This window comes from Triplophysa rosa, linkage group LG11 (genome assembly GCF_024868665.1).
Source record: "Triplophysa rosa linkage group LG11, Trosa_1v2, whole genome shotgun sequence".
Taxonomy (NCBI): domain Eukaryota; kingdom Metazoa; phylum Chordata; class Actinopteri; order Cypriniformes; family Nemacheilidae; genus Triplophysa; species Triplophysa rosa.
This window is the reverse complement of record NC_079900.1, coordinates 21,460,615-21,480,808: the sequence shown is the minus strand read 5'-3', so window position 1 is coordinate 21,480,808 and position 20,194 is coordinate 21,460,615. Positions and strand designations below refer to the sequence as shown.

General features: G+C 41.3%; 1 protein-coding gene across 4 annotated transcripts; it reads left to right on the top strand.

Moving 5' to 3' along the window:
- Positions 1 to 1,880: 1,880 nt before the first annotated feature.
- Positions 1,881 to 19,112, top strand: slc16a5b (solute carrier family 16 member 5b). Of its 4 annotated transcripts, none has more exons than XM_057346710.1 (6): positions 1,881 to 2,081; positions 3,218 to 3,301; positions 3,571 to 4,020; positions 6,078 to 6,221; positions 6,326 to 7,171; positions 18,299 to 19,112. In XM_057346710.1, the coding sequence occupies exons 3-6, from the start codon at positions 3,606 to 3,608 to the stop codon at positions 18,544 to 18,546; spliced, it is 1,653 nt and encodes a 550-aa protein (XP_057202693.1). In that variant the 5' UTR covers positions 1,881 to 2,081; positions 3,218 to 3,301; positions 3,571 to 3,605; the 3' UTR covers positions 18,547 to 19,112. The 4 variants fall into 4 exon arrangements, with proteins under 4 accessions (XP_057202693.1, XP_057202692.1, XP_057202691.1 ...); XM_057346709.1 differs by having other exon boundaries at positions 3,218 to 3,312; XM_057346708.1 differs by having other exon boundaries at positions 3,218 to 3,354.
- Positions 19,113 to 20,194: the final 1,082 nt, after the last annotated feature.

Sequence of the window (20,194 nt, the reverse complement as noted above, 5' to 3'; positions counted from 1 at the left end):
TGTACTAAGCATTCAGAGGATTTTATTAGGCTATAATAAGATTTTGAGGTGACGTTGTAATATAGCTTGTGAGTTTTAATTTTCAAGTTTCATTTCAGCACCACCCTTGTTACAGAATGGTTACTTAAAATCAAAGTTTAGTGTACTGTACAAAGTCAAACTTCTCACTAGACAAAAAAACAGGCACGTGTGAAAAGACAGAAAAGATGAATGAACTTTGGAAAAAGTCTTTAATGTGTCAGATCACGTCCTAGACCAGACAGAAACCCTTTTAAGCATCAAATATATGATCTTTAGAAATGCTAAATGGCATCAGCTTCAAAATATTTACAAACGTAAACAGCCCTAAGATGAAGACCTTACACCGTTCAGCTGTCCATGTTGACATGTTTTCTTGCCTAATTTGTTTTCTCTGTTTTAGTATGATGATGCAAGGGTTTACTATTTTAGGCACTGCCATTTTGATCTGTGTGTTCTGGTCTTGAATTTCATCTGTGGCCATCTGCCTGTCTGTGACTCATGTTTTTGATGACTTGTGTCACCGTGATTTTATGAAACCTGTATTTTTTATTTTGATGATGTGATGTTGAGACAAATTATTTTTTTAGGGAATTCTGCTATAATGGGAAAAAATAATATGACGAATAGCCTAATGCTTGACTAATGTTCAGGTGACACTACACAATAAATGAAATGCATGGCTCGTGCGGGTAAAGGTTTAAAAAACACTGTTTTTATAAACTTTTAAATATTGTTAACAATAACAACCTCAAAACATTCTAAGACCTCATATGAGGCTATTAAAAATGATGGATGCCATGCTTTACTGTAAACGGTATACTGTACTGACGTGGGTGGGTGGGATGGACGACCCACATACCACTCACATAATTCCTTGCTCAGTTTACATCACACCTCAGTTGCATGCAGTGTTGGGTGTAACTAGTTTCTAAGTAATTAGTTACTGTAATTTAATTACTTTTTCCTTAAAAAAGTAAAGGGATTACTCTTATTTTTCTGTAATCTAATTACAGTTACTTCTGACGTACTTGAACAAAATACTGTGTAATGGATATATACTGGAATTGACATTAAAATTCAGTCTTCTCGTTTTGTAATACTTTAGTCAGTTAATAAGAGTACTTTATGCAGTTTTATGTTATTTATTTGCAGTGTTGGGTAAGTTACTCTGAAAAAGTAATTAATTACTAGTTACCAATTACATATTTAATAGTTTAATTAGATTACTGTACAAATTACTCTCTCCAAAAAGTATTTAATTACTTACTACTAATTACTTTCTATATCCTGTATCAACCTTGATTAGTTAAGTGATTCAAGGATAGATGAAACGTCTCTTTTAATTCATTCAAACTACATAAAGTAGTGGGTTATTATTAACTGATCAAAGTATAACAAATGTGAGAATTATACATTAAAGCACAGATTTTAAAGTTAGACTTTGAATTTTGATGTCAATTCCACTATTGCACACACAATTACACACAGTATTTTGTTGAATTACATCAGAAGTAGCCTAAGTAACTGTAATTAAATTACAGAAAAAATAAGAGTAATCCCTTTTTTTACTTTTGCAAGGGAAAAGTAATCAAATTACAGTAACTAATTACTTATAGTAACTATAGTTACACCAAACACTCTTTATTTGAATGAATTAAGAGTCGTTTCGTGTCTATCCTTGAATCACTTAACTAGTAATTACCAAGTTATTAAATACTTTTTGGAGAGAGTAATTTGTACAGTAATCTAATTACACTGTTGAATAGGTAATTAGTAACTAATTAATTACTTTTTCAGAGTAACTTACCCAACACTGGTTGCGTGGCAATGGAGCAGTGTTGAAGAACGAATAACGTAAAGTACACTCACGAGCTCCTCTCACTCTGCGCGTTCACGTCATCTGCTCTATGCTCAGGGAGTCTCGGGCTTTCCCGCAGTACCGAGCACGTGCGCGTGCTATTCACTCACCCGGGTCATGCAAGGGGCAGCGGGTGAACAGCATCATTACAGACGAAGGGCTACTTAACGCCAAGTACAGATGTCAACTGCGCCTACGAAAGGTAGGAAAAACGTTCTGGTGTTACTCAGATTTATTCAGCTGAAAAAAACAATAACCTGCCGGGTGCCTTATTGAGATTAATGGTAAGAGTGTGACTGTACTGTAGATTGATGGATGAATAAACTGCTGCTTTTCTTTCTGCATTAATGTGGGTAGAATTAGTTGTGTCAGGAGCCGTGCCAATGTATATGTTTCATCTAGTTTTGCGCATGTGTTTTGTGAAACGAATAACTCGCGCGCACTCCAAATTATGAACTAACTTGGATAACTTGTGGCGCGCGCAGGTGAGAGAGTCAACCCGTCCCGTGTCGATGGAGATAACAAGTGAGAGAGAAAAGGCACTTGAAAATAATAAAAAATAAAAACTTGTTTTGGCTTGTCCGAGACTATTATCCAGAAGATACTACCTCGAGCGGGTTGCTGTGCGATGTGATCATGAAGATAACGAAATAATGAATCGTATTTCAAATAGGCCTAATAAATCTTAGTTTCAAAAATAAACTGTACACTCTAAAAAAAGCCGTAAAAATTGGGCACAATACACTGTATTAATATGAAGGAATTTTCCGTGTTCATTTTTACAGTTGTTTTACCTGTATTTTACATTTTGCACTGCATTCATTTGCATTTTAGCATTAACAGAAATGTCTGTAAAATAAAGGAAAATGTACTGGTAATTTTCTGCCACTACTTTATCTGTTTTTTTTTTGGTTTTTTTTTACAGTGTAGGCTACTGAAAGGTATTCTGTCTGTGTTCACCTTCTAGAACATAATTCTGCCACCAAGACATAAGATAAAGAATAAACGAGATAAATCATGTTAGCAAATGGTTCCTGACCCAATTAAATTTCCAAACCTACTTTTCTTGTTCTTATTTATTATGACCATGATTTTTTGTGTGCTAAAAAGTTGAAGAATAGATTTAATCATGTGGCTAAACTCAGAGTGGCAGAGGGGTGTCCATATACATTCAAACACTCATAATGTACTGTAATATTTCATGTATAACGTGAAATAAATATTCTAAATAAGCTTTCTAAATATTATTTGTATTATTATAATGTCAATATTCTAATTATTTTACTTTCTAATTCTTTTATTATTGTTTTTGTTTTCTCTTTTTTTGCTGGGTCTCAGGAGATTATGGCTTTTCAGCACAAACAAGGTTCTAAAGAGTGTCAGGTTACTCAGTGCTCATTCCCACAATACTCAGCAAATAAGGTTGTCTGCAGGTGACAATTTCCATTGTGTACATTTTAATTTTTTTACAGCAGGTGAGGACCATCTGCAGTTTAAAGAAATGTATTATTATTAATAAACAAATTATTAATAAATTTTTTTTATTTATCTTTTTATTTATTATGCGCTCAGGGAAACATTTCTTTGATGTTTATTCATTAAGTGAGCTCTAAATACATCAAATATGTGAAAAGGTGGTATTGCAAAGTTGTCTCTGACTATATTTGCCTGTTGTCGTCTCATCTCTGCAGACCAGTGAGTGAGGCGAGGGCCCTCATCTGACACAATGACGGACAGTGTGGAGGTATATAAGACTCAGGAAAACAATCAAAGCAATGATCACAGATTGTTCCAGAGAAGAGACAGTACTGATGCTGTCACAGGGAGCAGAACATCTGGACCGGAGGAGACAGCCAGCAGTCAGCCAGAGAAACCAGACCAACAGGAAAAGAAATCTCTCTCCTCTTCTGAGACGCAGCATCATTCCACCAGTGAAGCAGACGGTCATAGTGGGCAGGTGGCGCCCGATGGTGACTGGGGTTGGGTGGTGCTCGCGGCCACTGTTTTGGTGTTGGCGTTGACTCTGGCTTTCCCTTCCTGCATCGGGATTTTTTACAAAGACTTGCAGAACGACTTTCAAGCCAGCAATACTGAGACTTCGTGGGTACCAGCCATCATGATGGCCGTGCTGCATGCAGGCGGTAGGGAGGTTGCTCTGACGTTTTTGCATTTGGTCTATTAGTTCATCCACGATTTGTGATGTTATCTTAACCGAGCTCCCACATTCACCTTCATCACAAAGCCAGATACAGTATCTGAAGCCTCCAGAAAAACACTTCTATCAGGTTACTGTAATCAAGCTGGCCTGTTGTTTGGAGAAAATAGCGAGATCTGTTTCCAGAAAGAAAAACACAGGTCACAGGACGATAGCGGTGGTCTGTTTGCTTACAGATGAGACAAGTTCTTTAACAAAGGGGATGCTCAAATCACATGATAGTCCCCTGCAAAGTGAGTGGACATCACAGGGTTTTCAGATAGGTTTCTCATTGATAGGGTTTGTGTGCACTAATCAGCACAAGTTTGGCTAAACTAAATACGGATGTATTTTTTGGATTTTTTCTGGAAGGAAAAATCCTTTATCAGCATAAACCTAATTCATCTCATTAGTGGTTACTAGGCAGTTCAGTTGTGCAACAGTGTAAAGCGCACCAGATATGCGACTGTTACAATGCATAACCATGACTTACATAACAAGAAGCCACATACAAATATACAGCACATGTAAGATTTAAAAAATACATCAAAAACAAAATCACATTTATTTTGAGATTATGAAATATTTATCACTCAACATATGAGGTCAGTTATGTGATTTTTAAGTTAAAATGATATATTTTATACATAAACACTTGGCTGTATTATGTACCTGTGTTAATTATATTACAGTAATTTATATAGAGTACATGATGATATGTAGCCTGCTTTACAAGATTTTAGGCAAAACATGTTTTTAGGACTGGCTCTGGAACATGGAACAGTCAGAAACCATTGTTCCTCAGTGAGAAATGTTTATTTCTCTTTCCAACCCTTTGTCTGTGCTGCCAGCTACACAAGCAAGTGCCAGAAACAATATTAAGGTAATCCTACAAGTTTATTATCATGCAGCGTTGTGACGCCAAGCATTCATTTAAGCAGGGCCAATGTTCAGTCCACTTGAGATTTAGCGAGATAAAAAGTCATTTTCACCATATTAATTGCTGTCACATCAAGTCATTTGTGTAATCACAAAGGAAAGGGGGTAAAGTGATGATATTACTGTGACTCATTTTCACATCTGTTGACACTGGATGTAATACGCTCTCTACAAATCATCTGTTTAGTAAAGGTATTTGAAAAACCTTTCTGGAAACATCATATTTTTATTATGTCCTGCAATTTCATATCACAATTTTAAGCAAAATGTAACTAGTGGGGATGTAACCTATAGGCGAGCCATTATAACCAGAGAAGGGTTTCTGTGTCATTACACATAAGGCAGGAAATGCCTATCGCTCATTTTTATAAACAAATATTATGCATTAATAAACAATTAATGCATAATATTTTGGGGGGGCTCAAGATAACTAATAGTTAGTTAGACAATTAGATTAAATATATTAAAAAAACTAGAAACTAAGATATGCCATATTATTTGGACGTTTTTATAATTAATTAAAGTTTTTTTTCTTCAGTTAATATAAAATATTCACTTGGGTAGAAATAGTGAGTTTTTCTGAGGGGGGCTTTGAATATTGTTGAATACAATCTTTTTTTTAAAAAAGACTGTAACTGTAAATGTATGCCCCTTTAATTCTGTAATTAATTAATGTTAGAAAACTTTAGAATATCTGACCAATGAAATAAATCGTTTTGACACCTTCACATCTCCATAAAGAAGTGATAACCCATTGTATGTAACGGTTACATGCAGAACAAAAGCTTCCCTGCAGCTGTTTTTTCATCCCCATATGTGCCAATAGCCTGCCATTGACGGAAAACCATCATTTCAATAGAAACGTAGAGTGCTTGGACTTCAATTGGCTACTGATATGCAGTGTTTTAGTACCAAATGTTAATAGCTGGCGTTTGGGGAAAAACAATAGTTTTTTTATCTGCATATGCTTGGGGGATAATCTGTCAATCAAATGCAGCTGTTGTGTGCACTAATTTTTCCGACCATCCTTGTTGATAATAGCACAATGGCATTGTCTCTCCGCAGGCCCAATATGTAGTGTTCTCGTGGAGTGCTGCGGTTGCCGTGCGACAATAATTATTGGCGGCTTTCTGAGCGGACTGGGAATGGCGGCCAGTTCATTTGCACGGACTATGGTGGAACTGTATATCACTGCTGGCATCATCACAGGTGGGTATATATTACATAAACCAAATAAAGTGGTGCGAACATGATTTGCTTTACAATGTTTCACCTGAAATGGACTGATTTTTACAGTATTCTGTTATTCTTAGGAATGGGATTCTCTTTGTCTTTCCAACCATCAATCACCATGGTGGGCCAGTACTTTGTGCATCGCAGGGCGTTTGCCAATGCCCTCTCTTCCACCGGCACTGCACTTGGTCTCAGTACACTCCCCTTGCTGGCCAACGCTCTACGCAGCAGGTTTGGTTGGCGAGGAAGCTTTTTGATACTAGGAGGAGTTCTGCTGAACTGCTGCGTGTGTGGGGCTGTCATGCGACCTCTCGGGGCCAAACCAAAGACACAAGAAAGAACCAAACATACAGACAATCGCCTCTCCATCCATCAGGAAAGAGAGGGTCTTAAAGGGCGTCTGCGGACCACTCTCTCCACCTTCATGCCTTTCTTGCGCCGGCACATGGCTTTTGACCTCCTGCGCAGTAACCTTCGCTTCCGTGCCTATGCTCTCGGGGTGTCTTGGATGATGGTGGGCTTCGTGGTGCCTTTAGTCTACTTGGTTCCATACGCCACTGCACACGGTGTGGACCAAGACCAAGCCGCTCTGCTGATGGCTATACTTGGATTGGTGAACATCATGGTTCGGCCAGCAGCTGCACTCGTGTTCGGCTTGCCTTGTTTCCAGGGCAGCCGTATCTTCGTATACCTGTTTGCCATCGCGGTGCTGATCAACGGCTTGAGCAACTGCATCTGTGGGATGGTTACAAGTTTTTCGGTGCTGCTGAGTTACGTTATAATCTTTGGGTTTTCCATGAGTCTTATCGGGTGCTTGCTGTTCACCGTACTGATGGAGACGGTAGAGATGAGCCGCTTCCCATCAGCCCTGGGCCTCATCAGTATTATGGAGAGCATTATGCTGCTCATCGGTCCACCGCTAGCAGGTGATGTGCTATGTGTTTGTCATTTACAGTATACAAATATCAACACTGTATGTAAAACGTCTATGCCTGTTTGAATAGTACATCCAAAAATGTTGGGTAAAAAATCCTTTAAATTATACAGAGGTCAAAAGGTTTAAAGATCAGGTAACACGCAGTTTCTGCCAATCTCATATTAATCTTGAGTGCATACAGTAGTATTGCATACGTCGTATCTTCGAAAAGTATTAAGTTTGATCAAATTTATAAAAGAGAGATACAGCTGTACGATTATTTCCGGAAAAAGACAAGCTGCTGGAGGCATGCAGTGGGACGGAACTACAGCACGAGCACACAATACATCATCGCATTAATCCCTTCCTGTTGTTTACATTATGCACGTATACGCCGATTGCCAACAAAACACAGACATATGACTTAGTTTGACTTACCTCGTGCAGTTCATGTCCGGCATCTTTTAGCACTGGGACCGCTCCGTCTGTCAGTTTCAAACGATCTCCAAATCCAGCGTTAAATCTACCGTTTATATAACATCCATCACTGAAATGCCGTGAACAAACAGACACACTTAAACTTCACTATCGCAATAGTAACCAGCTGCAGCTGCAGGCCCACAGTGCAGCCAATCTTGATGAGCGGGTCTTACTATTGCTCGTCATTTGGCGCTTGGGCAGGCTCTTTCTTTCGCCTTGCCATGCTTTTCCGGAAGAATTGCCCAATAAAAGGAATAGTATCCCTGTTACGAAACAGGGATCCAGACTTATAAGAAACTTTCCAACACAAGTTGAAGTGCTGGGGGAGTGTATCAAGCACAGATATACTACGTCATACGTCCAACTCGTTTTTGAACAAGTTGACCATGTTAAGCATGAGAAGCCAGCACGTTTAACAGTGTAAAGAAGTCAGAATGCATGACATTGCATTTTACCCAATCTTTAAGGGAAAGACTTGTTTTGTCCAGTTTGAGGGTTGTTGAGGTGTTGATGCTGTGAGGGTGAGAAGATCATCAGGTTGCCAATAGGCCGGTCTCCAGAAAAACTATAGAGAAACAGATCATCATGCACTGGGGTGTCCTCTCCAATTACCAGTGCCTTGGAAACTCAAATGTCAAAGCACACAGCAATGCCTGCCCTCACAGTTGTGGTGCTGATTGAGCCTCAGCAAGTGGATTATGCTATCCTTGCGCCTCCTTATTACCAACAGGGTTCTGGACATAATCACTTTTGTTTTGTTTTATTAAAGCTGCAATCCATAACTTATTTTGGTTTAAGCAAGCATATAAAAAAACAATATAGAGATAGATTCAGATGGACCTGTTGTCTTATACAGGGCTCAAAATGGCAAAGCTCCAAAAAGCACATGCATAACCCCTCTAGAAATGTTTTGTCCTGGTCCCCTAAAGGTCCTGCAAATGTTCTCAGAACGTATAGGGGACCTTTACTATAGGACACATTCTCATAACATTTGCAGGACCTTTAGGGGACCAAACTACAATGTTGCCTGCCAACAAATGACAACCAGTTATGTTACGTATTTGTCCTTTTGGTAAGTTTATGACTTACCATCTGGCAATGTAACTCATGTCCCAGACATGTAATTTTATTATTTTGAAATGACAAATTGACAATCAATATCACTTTTACACCTGCAATTAATGTTAAAAAATGAAAGAAATTTCATCAAGTCACCATTATTGTGATCAGTGTTTGCTTTAGTTGAGCTCTTCGCTCTTGACTTTCATTGTGTACATTTTCTTTCCTCTTTCTCATTTGATGCATGTGGTGGTCGTGGTGGTGGTGTTTCAGTAAGAACACTTGTGCATTGGCAAAGAAAGAGATGTTTGCTTTTTCATGATATGTGCAATAATAACGTTAAGAGACTTCTTTAATTAATCTTGAGGTTCATGATTTCATGACTAATGAAAATTTACTGTAAAAAAAAAGTACAACACAATAAGGCCCAATCCCAATTCTACCCCTTACCCCTACACTTTCTCCTACCCCTCCGTTTGGCGCGTTCACGTGAAGGGGTAAAACGAAGATTTTTCGGGACCTCACTTCAAACGAAGGGCTAAGAGAAATTTCCAACATGGCTGCTTACTCGAGCAAGCAGACCCAAATGTAAGTAATTTTTGCCATTAATAAGGATTTTTATGGCAATTTTTCATTTTATGTATACATTCAATCTTGTGTTTGTATTTACGGTGATGTTCTTTTAACGATTGCAAAAAAAATCGCTAAAGTTTGCTAGCGGACAGCACTGATTGCACGATATTAGAAAATATATTTTTATGTCATATACCCGGTGTTACCTTCTTGTTATTCCGCCTCTCCGATTGTGGATAACGTTAACTGTAACAGTGTTCTCTGGTTCATTTCTCGCAGTAATGAGCCGACAAAGTTATTTGGAAGCACGTTGCTTTAATCTCACCAAGCGAAAGCTCCATCCATCACTATACCGTTTCACAATTACTTGAACTCCCGGGTGGTTTCACGAACTTATGAAAAACAACAAAAACTTCTAAAAGCAGCTTGCTCCCCTTTTAGCTCCGTCCTCCACTTTTCCTCTCACACACATGAATTTCCCGCACCCGCACTACTTTTCCCATCATCCCGTGCGGTCAGGACTACAAAGCCCATACTTCTTAAAGGGACAATGCCCATATTCCCGCAACACTACCCCCACTCTGGATGGTGATTAAATTATAACACCACTCCAGCACCATGACATAACTGACCTGCAACAGTATTACATTTTCAACGTAACATTTCAATAACAAATTCCACAATGCAGATAACAGGCAGAAATGCATTCAACACATTATCTCCCCATATATATATATATATATATATATTTTTCAACACACTTTTTTTTTCAAATTCAACCGAACAGGGTGGGCAAACAGTCCATAAGGCAAGGGGGGTAGCACGTTACCGGGGGAATAGGGCAAGGTGAGATTGCAACTTTCCCCTCAAACAGTCAATTTTTTTTTAAATGCTAGTATCCAACTTGAGCACAGTGCTTAAAGTCCATCATGGGTTAACGTTTAAGTTCCTTAATTCTGTTTGTCCTGTGGGAAGAGAGAAATAACAACAGAAAACAATGCATACACTCAAATGCAATGCATGGCAAGAAAATAACGCAAGTTAGCAAATTAATCCTATTCTCTTAGACAATAAAGTGCCTAACAACAACAACAAAAAAACACCACCCGGGTTACATAGGAGAACACCATTAACACTGGACAGATGGTATCAAGATACATTCACAAGCTTCAGTTTTTTTTTTTTTTAGAACAATGCATACAAGACAACATGAACAAGAGTCTCCCCTTTTTTTTCTTAGCAACTACACTTTAGGAAGTCCATTCTCCGTACCACTTTGGCTGTCTTTTGGTTCGTAGTGGCCTTTCCCCCTTTTGGCCATAAACAGTCCCTGTTAGTTCCTGTGGCACCGACACCGTGCTACCCCCACTGAGCTCAACATCCTCGGGCTCAGGCCTTGAGACATCAGAAATTATGTCAAGAGTGGGTGTTTCGTCCCGGGTAACGCTGTCCACAATTTCCTGGGAGAACAGGCTGTTTAGGCTAATGTCGACATTACTGGGATCATCTTCCAGGCTGGGAGGAGAAACTTCCAGAGGCTGCCAGGATTCAGAGTCTTTGAGCACCCAGCTGTTATCCAGCGGCTGCCGAGCATGGTAAGGTTTTAGTTTATCGTGATGAACAACTTTCACCTTTGCCTTTGGGCTTTTCTGAATCCTGTACACAAGATCATCCAGGTGCCCCAAGATGAAGTAAGGGCCCTCATACGATGGGAGGAACTTCCTGATTTTGTTCTTCACTCGTTTAGTCCCTTTTATGAGGTGCCACACAGCATCGCCGATTTTGTACTGTCTCCTCGCGACTGTCTTGTTGTATTGCCTTTTAGCACGCTCAACAGATTGACCCAATGCATCCCTGGCAATTTGATGAGCCAGTTCCAACCTTTCTCTCATGTGAATGGCATATTGTGGGGGGGTCTGGACAGAGTTTTCGTTAGGGGGCATTCCTGCCACAAGGTCAATGGGCTCTGTTACCTCTCTGCCGAAGAGCATCATGTTCGGTGTGAACCCAGTAGCACTGTGACAGGTGGCTCGGTAGGCCATCAGGGCGTAGGGAATCATGAGGTCCCATTCCCAGTGGCAACGATCTGAAGTAGTAGCCAAGATCTTCTGGAGGGTTGCATTGAACCGTTCGACCTGCCCGTCAGACTGCGGTCGGAAAGGGGTCGTTCGAGTCTTTTCAATGTCCAACAGATCGCACATTGCTTGGAAAACCTCAGACTCAAAGTTACTTCCCTGGTCGCTATGCAGTGCCAGCGGGGCTCCGTAGCGACACACCCATTCAGACACTATGGTTTCTGCTACAGTAACGGCCCGGTCATCAGGAAGGGGGTAGGCTTCCACCCATTTGGTAAAGTAGTCTTGTACTACTAGAATGTATCGGCTAAATCGTTCGGTCTCATTCATGGGGCCCATCAGATCAGCAGCAATTCTTTCCATGGGAGCTCCCACTCTCACAGTACCCATAAGCGCTTGGGGTCTCTTGGTGGGTCGGGCCTTTGCAGCGCAGCTGGTGCATGTACGACACCACAGCGTCACATCTTCCCGCATCTTATACCAGTAGTACCTGGTCTGTAATCGTGACAACGTTCGCTCCACTCCGAAATGTCCGCCGACAGGTCCATCGTGCATATGGTGCATGACATTCTTACAGAACCCTCGCGGCAAGATGATCTGGGGGTAGAATTCGGGGCCTTCCATCAGGTAGAACCGTCGTACTAAAATTCCATCTTTTAGATACAACCTTTTCCATTGGCTCCAGTAGGCTTTGGTTGCTGGTCCGCAAGGTGACACTCTGTCCCAGGATGGTCGCTCTCCTCCTTCTTCCATCCACCTTTTGATAGGAGCTATATCAGCATCAGCCTCCTGAGCGGAACGGAGCTCTTCGGGACTCCACCCGAATGGTAAGGTGTTGCTGGCAGTACTGATGGTTTCTATTACCCCCACTGGACAGAGCGGTGAGGTGGATGTTCCAAGTGCATAGGCTGCAGCACTACCATTGAAGTTGCATTGCACAGCCTGGTGACACAGCTGTGGTTTACTTGGGCGAGGTTCTTTGAAATGGCAAGGACAGGTTGAACGACAAGGCCGTCTGGACAGCACGTCTGCATTTTCGTGGTGGCGTCCAGGGCGATGCACAACCTTGAAGTCGTACTCTCCCAGCTTCTCCAGCCATCGCGCTAATTGTCCCTCTGGTTCCTTCATTTTCATAAGCCATTGCAGGCTACTATGATCTGTGCGTACGGTAAAGGATCTGCCAAGCAGGTACTGTCGAAAGCGTGATGTGAACTCCACAACGGCCAACAGCTCCCTCCTGGTGGTGCAGTAATTTCTTTCAGTCTGCGTTAAGCTCCGGCTACCATATGCTAGCACCCGTTCCTCTCCATCCTGGAGCTGAGACAGCACAGCCCCGATTCCAAAGTTGCTGGCATCCGTGTCGAGAATTAAGTCACCACTATCCATTGGATAGCTTAATACGGGAGCAGTGGTGAGCAGCTCTTTGAGTCTATTCAAAGCTTGTTGATGCTCCGAAGTCCAGTGGAAACGGGCGTGTTTCTTTAGAAGATCATGAAGGGGTTTAGCAATTGTGGCAAAGTCTTTTACAAACCGTCGGTAGTAGGAGGCCAGACCCACAAATTGCCGCACCTCATGAACGGTTGTTGGTTGGGGCCATTCCCAAATTTTCCGCACCTTCTGCGGGTCTGTGGCAATGCCATCCTCAGAGACAATGTGCCCTAGGTAGACTACCTGGCGGCGGAAAAGACAACACTTAGAGGGTTTGAGCTTTAGATTAGCTTGGTGCAGTCTTTCAAATACTTGGGTCAGACGATGGAGCATTTCCTTCACATCCTTTCCCAGCACAATGATGTCGTCCAGATAAACTAGGCATGTTTCCCATTGCATCCCAGCCAGGACGCGATCCATTAAGCGTTGAAACGTCGCCGGGGCATTGCAAAGCCCGAATGGCATGACATTCCATTCAAACAGCCCCTTCCTGCTACAGAACGCAGCTGCCCTCTTAGCTTCTGGGGTTAGTTCCACCTGCCAATAGCCTGAGGCTAAGTCCAGTGTGCTGAACCATTTGGCTGTTGACAACGTGTCCAACGTATCTTGGATACGTGGAAGTGGGTAAGCGTCTTTAATGGTGCGCTCATTTAAAGCTCGATAATCAACACACAGACGATACGTTTGGTCTTTCTTTTGTACCATTACTATCGGTGAAGCCCAGCTGCTGTTGCTTAGGGAGGCTAAACCAGAATCAAGATTCTGCTGAATCTGTCTGTCGGCATCTCTCTGCTTCTCACACGCCATTCTACGAGAGGGCTGCTTCACAGGTGGGCCTGGGCGGGTCTGGATGTCATGCTGCACCAAGTTTGTGCGACCGAGGTCTGTCGGGCCGGAGGAGAATACATCACGGTAAGCAACGAGGAGCTCTGCCAGATCACGCTGTTCTGTCTCTTTTAAATCTGCAACACTTTCTGCATACATTGACTGCAAGTAGCTTGGGACAGTTGCGTGAATTAGGCCTTTAGATGATACTGATGAAGTGGGGGCCGGTACTACATCTGCCAGCTGGAGAACTCCAGCAACGACTCCCTTCTTTATCTTCACATCAGCTGGGCCAGGGTTGTATAGCCTGATGGGAATTCGATTATCTCGCTGGGCGTCAACCACGATCCTCGCCACTAGCACCTGATATTTCTCCATGAAGCCTTTAGTTGGACTCAGCAGCACGTTGCCCTTTACATGCCCCCGAAAGTGTGCCTTGCCCGGCACAATATACTCACGTCCCGCTTCCAGAAGAGTAGTACGTGCTATGCGCACAATGTGTACTTTGGGTTTGTCTTTCGGAGTGAAGTAAGGTATTTGCTCACCGAAAAGTATTATTTTCCGGCTGCCAAAGTCAAGACGTGCTCTTGCCTGTTCCAGAAATGGGTGTCCCAGAATGGCCTCCGTACCCTCTGCTACATCTGCTACAATGAAGTTAACACTGACATCAACTTCACCAAGAACGCCAACATTCAAGGGGCTGATTCCCTGCAGTGCTTGTATGGTGGATAGTCTGAGTGGGGGCCTGACATCGGCTGTAATGGTCTCATAGCAGTGCCGAGGCAACACGTTCCTCCTGGCTCCACTGTCCAAAAGGGCGCACATTTCCATATTATACAGCAGGCTGTGTATGCACATTTCAGGGCCGTTACCTTTGACTCTCAGAACTTCTGAGGTAGGTTGAGTCTGGGGTAATGCTGGAGATACATGTTGCAGGTTGAGCCTGGGTGAAGGACAGTTCCGTCTCATGTGACCAATGCCCTGGTAGTTGTGACAGACAATTTCTCCCCAGTTTATTTTCCCACACTTGGTGAAGTTTCGTGTTTGGGATTTCATAGGTGTGTATTTGTGTCTTTGTCTCCATTCGGGGGTGTGCGAGACTGAGTTCTCCTCATCACTTTCACTTTGTTCAGGGCACTCCCGTAGCGCAGCTGCTCTGGTTCTCCGCTCTGCTGGTCTTGTGGCAGACTGCATGAGCTGTGTTACACTAGTGGCTGCGCGACGTGTGGTTTCGTACCTGTGTGCAATCTCGTAAGCATGAGCTAATGTGCGTGGACGCTCTTCCAACAGTCTCTGCACGATGTCAGCATCCCCCATCGCATTAATGAACACCTCAACACTAATGGAGTCCTGTTCTCTCTCAGAGCGATCTGCATAGACAATGGAGACTTTCTCATACATATCATCTCTCAATACGTGAAGCGGCTCACCTACTTTGCGGACTCTCTGCCTCAGTTCTATTCCAATGGCAGCAGCTTGCTCTGATGACGGCCCATATGCAGCTTCTATTTCCTCCACTATGCGGCCATAATTCCATCGACTTGATCTGGGGTTTTTGTGAATCACAGCGCCTGCAGCACCCACTAGACAGAACCTCATCTGCACAGCCATTGTCCTTTCCGACCAGTGGTTAGCTCTGGCACAATCTTCAAACTGATTTAAAAACTCTCTCCAAGAAGTGGAACCATCAAACTGACCTGGTCGTAGCGTTGGGATTCTTTCTTTTATAGCACCACGTTCCTCTCCACTGTCCGATGATAGATCGTAGTACATCTTTCTGTGTTGTCTGGATCTATTCAGCTCAAGAAAACAATGCTCATCATCACTGGCACACCCAGCATTACTTTCAGGGTCATGTACAATATGCCGAGCTGTAGCACCTTGGCAGGGTTTGTGATGCGTTACGGGCATGCGTTGAGACATGCATTTGTTCGTTTGATCACTACATGCCGCATGTTGAGATTTTAAATTAGCTGGCGTGCTTTGCACATAGCGTTGCGTATCAATTCCACTGTCATGCATCTCATTTCCCATTCCACTTTTAAAAGGGTTGGTTTCTCTTCCTGTTCGTGGTGAAACATAATGGTATGTGGGCGTTTTGACTTTAGCGGTTTGCGAGCATACCGTATCGTTCTGTGCGAAGGGGTTTTTACTGCCATTATTTAATGCTTGAGCATTCAATTCATTCAACCAATTAGCGAATGACATAGGCGTTCGTTTTTCGTCGTGCTCCGTTAACATCGTAGCATTCACGTGGCCACCCGTATTGACATGGGAGTATTTTCTCATCGTGCTGCAGTGCAGCTTTATAAACTTCGGCTTGGCAATCGAAAATATCAACACGACTCACCACATGCGAGAGATCCCGGACGATGCCCCCAATGTTACCTTCTTGTTAATCCGCCTCTCCGATTGTGGATAACGTTAACTGTAACAGTGTTCTCTGGTTCATTTCTCGCAGTAATGAGCCGACAAAGTTATTTGGAAGCACGTTGCTTTAATCTCACCAAGCGAAAGCTCCATCCATCACTATACCGTTTCACAATTACTTGAACTCCCGGGTGGTTTCACGAACTTATGAAAAACAACAAAAACTTCTAAAAGCAGCTTGCTCCCCTTTTAGCTCCGTCCGCCACTTTTCCTTTCACACACATGAATTTCCCGCACCCGCACTACTTTTCCCATCATCCCGTGCGGTCAGGACTACAAAGCCCATACTTCTTAAAGGGACAATGCCCATATTCCCGCAACACCGGTGCATCGGCGCATGTCCTCTGACATAACGTTAGGAGCTAGCAACGACGTATGATGATGTATACCAGTGGTGTCCCATTTCTTAGTGGAAAATTTGTAACCCTTCCTCTGCCACTTTGTTTCAAGGGGCAAGGGGTAGGCAAGGGGAAGAAAATAGAATTGGGTTTGGGCTTGAACACACTTAGACATTAACACTCATCATACAAACCTCAACAATGGTGACAATCATCAAACTAATTCAGATTAACAGATCAACTGCAATGCATGCCGGGAGTCATGAATGAGTTACCCAGCATGCATTGCAGCAGGAAGCTTTCTATTGTTGATTGTCACCATTGTCGAGTTTTGTGTAATGACTGATGATGCCCAAATCTGTCAGTATTTTTTTTGTTTATTTTGTCGCAGTACTTTCCACTTTTAAAAAAGGAAATTTGCATTAATCATGAAAGCATGAATCTCAGTATTACTTTTATTATTGCACATATTATTAAAATTAAATTTTGCCAACTTTTTCAATTCTGTCCTTTGACAACGCACTAGTGTTCTTATAGAAACACATCACACGCATTGAAAGAGGAAATTGAATTGACACAATGGAAATCCAGAGTCAAGAGCCCAACTAAAGCAAACACTGATCACAGTGGTTATGGTGGTTTGTTGAAATTAAAACAAAATTCTACATTAATGGCGTGTGCTGAAGTGATATTGGTTCAATGAAATTAACATTGAAAAATCAACTATTTTTAACATTGATTCAATGTTTTGTACCTGTTAGCTTGCTGTCTGGGGGTCCCCTATACGTTTGGAGAACATCCTGAATTTTCTGTCAAGGTCCACCAAATAACTTCCCCACACCCTTTAAAACACTCCGTGACCATATCGGAACGTTCTGGGAATGTATTCGACACCAGCAGGGACATTCTGAGAACGTTCTCAGGACAAAACATTTCTAAGTGGGGTAAATGCCTCCGGTGGATTAAAGGGATAGTTCACCCAAAAATGTAAATTCTGTCATCATTTACTCACCCTCAGATTATTCCAAACCTGTTTAAATGTCTTTGTTCTGCTGAACACAAAGGAAGATATTTGGAAGAATGTCAGTAACCAAACAGATCTCATACCCCATTTACTGCCATAGTAGGAAAAATACATACTATGGGAGTCGAGATGGGGGATGAGATCTGTTTGGTTACTGACATTCTTCCAAATATCTTCCTTTGTGTTCAGCAGAACAAAGACATTTAAACAGGTCTGAAACAATCTGAGGGTGAGTAAATAAAAAATGTCTTCTGAAGTGAAACAATGATTTAAGAGAAAACAATATTTTCTGCTTATTTAGCATTGATAGGTGCATGTCCACGTAAACACACAGGATTTTATAACTCTTTACGAGGTGGCTAATTCGTATGAATTCTTACAATCTTATAATATCTTATTTGTTTTCGGTCCAGTGACGGTTAGGTTTAGGGGTGGGGCCTCAGTGTTGCTTTTTTCTAATAATCATACGTTTTTGTACAAATTGCATTGCATTAGCGATATGAATTAGATACTGTTAGATCAGGTTAACAGATTAGTGTACTAAATTCAAACATAGTGACACAGAAGTCACAACACATGTCAGTAAATTTTCACATTGTTGTAAAGTAACACTTAAATTTTGATTTAACATTTATCAGACGCTTTTATTCAAAGTGAGACCAAAGTATTAGTTTTCACAAAGCCAGATCAATACCTGTTGAGAGAGAGAGAGAGAGATAGAGGGTTATTTTTTCTTTTAGGGAGGTCAACATTTACCCGTCAAGTATTTCCGGAAAAGATATGTTTTAAGTTGTTTTTTTAATGTTGTGAGAGATGTGGTTGTTGTGACTGCATTTAGAGTCGTATTCTTGTAGCTGGTTGCTTTGATCAGTTTAATACTCGTGTAATTTGTGTCTTTTTTACAGGCGTCCTTGTCGACAGCACTAAGCAGTATAGCTACGTGTTCTTCGCTTGCGGCGTTACTGGGTCCACAGCTGGTCTCTTCATCATGCTGTCCTTCTACTGGCTGGACAGAGAGAAGGACACAGATGCGAAGAGATCCTTCTCTCTTAAAGACACGAATTCTTTAAAGCCAAGTATCAAGATTGACTGTGATTATAGTCAAGTGCCTTTATATAATAAGAATGTCAGAGATATTGAGACTGATGTATGAACCAGGAAGCATAACTTTATTACTTACATGATAAACTCTATTTTCTGTCTTTTCCTGTCCTCATCATATTGGTGGAGAATCAGTTACTGCCATTATTAATAACACACATAGCTTTTGTAGTATTGTTGTTTATACAATAGATTGGACCAGAACTGCAAGCCTAACTTTTCACAGTTCCTTTCTGCCATTTAACAAAAAATTGTTTTGTTTAATATTTAACATTTTTTAAGTTCAGTTGTTACTCAAACCTAATTCTATATGAATGACAAACGCCAATTGAAACTGACATTCATATTAGTTTTTGATAGCAGGTAATCCTGGGCACAAAATAACGTAGAACAGATCATGTGTGAGATACTGTAGCCTTGTGCAATGAAAGCCTTAAATTATATTATTTATAATGCTGTGTTAGTTTTTGTTTTATGTAGACGCTGCTTTTTAATCAGTAATTTATTTATATATTTATAAAGAAAAAGTTTAAATCTGTTTAAATTGTAAAGTATTTTTATGCATACTGAAGTGATCTACGAGTGTTTGTGCCATCTTGTGGTGATAAATGAGTAAAGCATTAAATAGTTGTCAAAAAATACTTCTACACCTGTGGTATTATGATCATTGGTACCAAATGTCAGTACGGTAAAAGGAATGATTATTTGTAAGATCCCAGGGTACAATCCACTAAAACGTAGACAAATGCACCAATGATTTTTTTCTGTGGAAAACCTTTTCCTCTGGCAATAAGCTAAGCGTGATTTATTATGCGGTTCTCTCTATGAATCCAAATAACGTTGAATGATCGGTGCCAAAGGAGGCTTAGCAGGAGTGCAGTGTTTTCACGATTATTATGAACAAACCCACCGTGTTTACAGCAATAAGTAAAATTGCTGCTTTATGCTCCGTTCACCTGGTAGTAATTCTTTCATCCCTCTTACAGTGGATTAAGCGTCTACAAATCGAAATGTTTTAATCAAACAAGCCTTTTATTAAGAAAAGTATATCCTACTTTATACATTTTCACAAAGCTTTACCCAATACCGTTGCAGTGAAACACACCGGAAAAGATTCGTTCGGATTTTGGCGCATGTATTTTGTCAAATAAAAACACGTGATCGAATGATGTGGGATCTCAAAACCGCCTCAAGGGGGCAGCAGTGCACTGGCGATAAATCGGGTCGTTTTTGAAAACATTTTTAGATGCGAATATTGCGAAAGCATATTTGAGTGTTTAACCTACTGATGATTTACTACATTACGCCTACTTTAATATAATTACAATTAATTCGATTTTCGTGATTTATCATGACATTGCTGCAAAACACGCCATTAAATTCATTCCTACTTAGAAACCTGGTAACGCTCAAATACCACCATAGCACAAGTCAAGTACATCTGTTAAATGTCTGCCAAAGATCTGGAAAACCCCTGCAGTATATAAACATCTTATAAATGTCTTAGAAAAATCTATTTGTCATCCATTCTAAATCAGAAACATCTCACGTACATCTTCTAGATGTCTTTATGACATCTGACCGGAAACGAGACGTTTCGCAGATGAGCAAACAATAAAAAAAACATCTTGCAGATGTAAATGCAAACATCTAGACACCTCCGACTCCAGATCTATGCGTGCTATCAGCGGCAAACATTC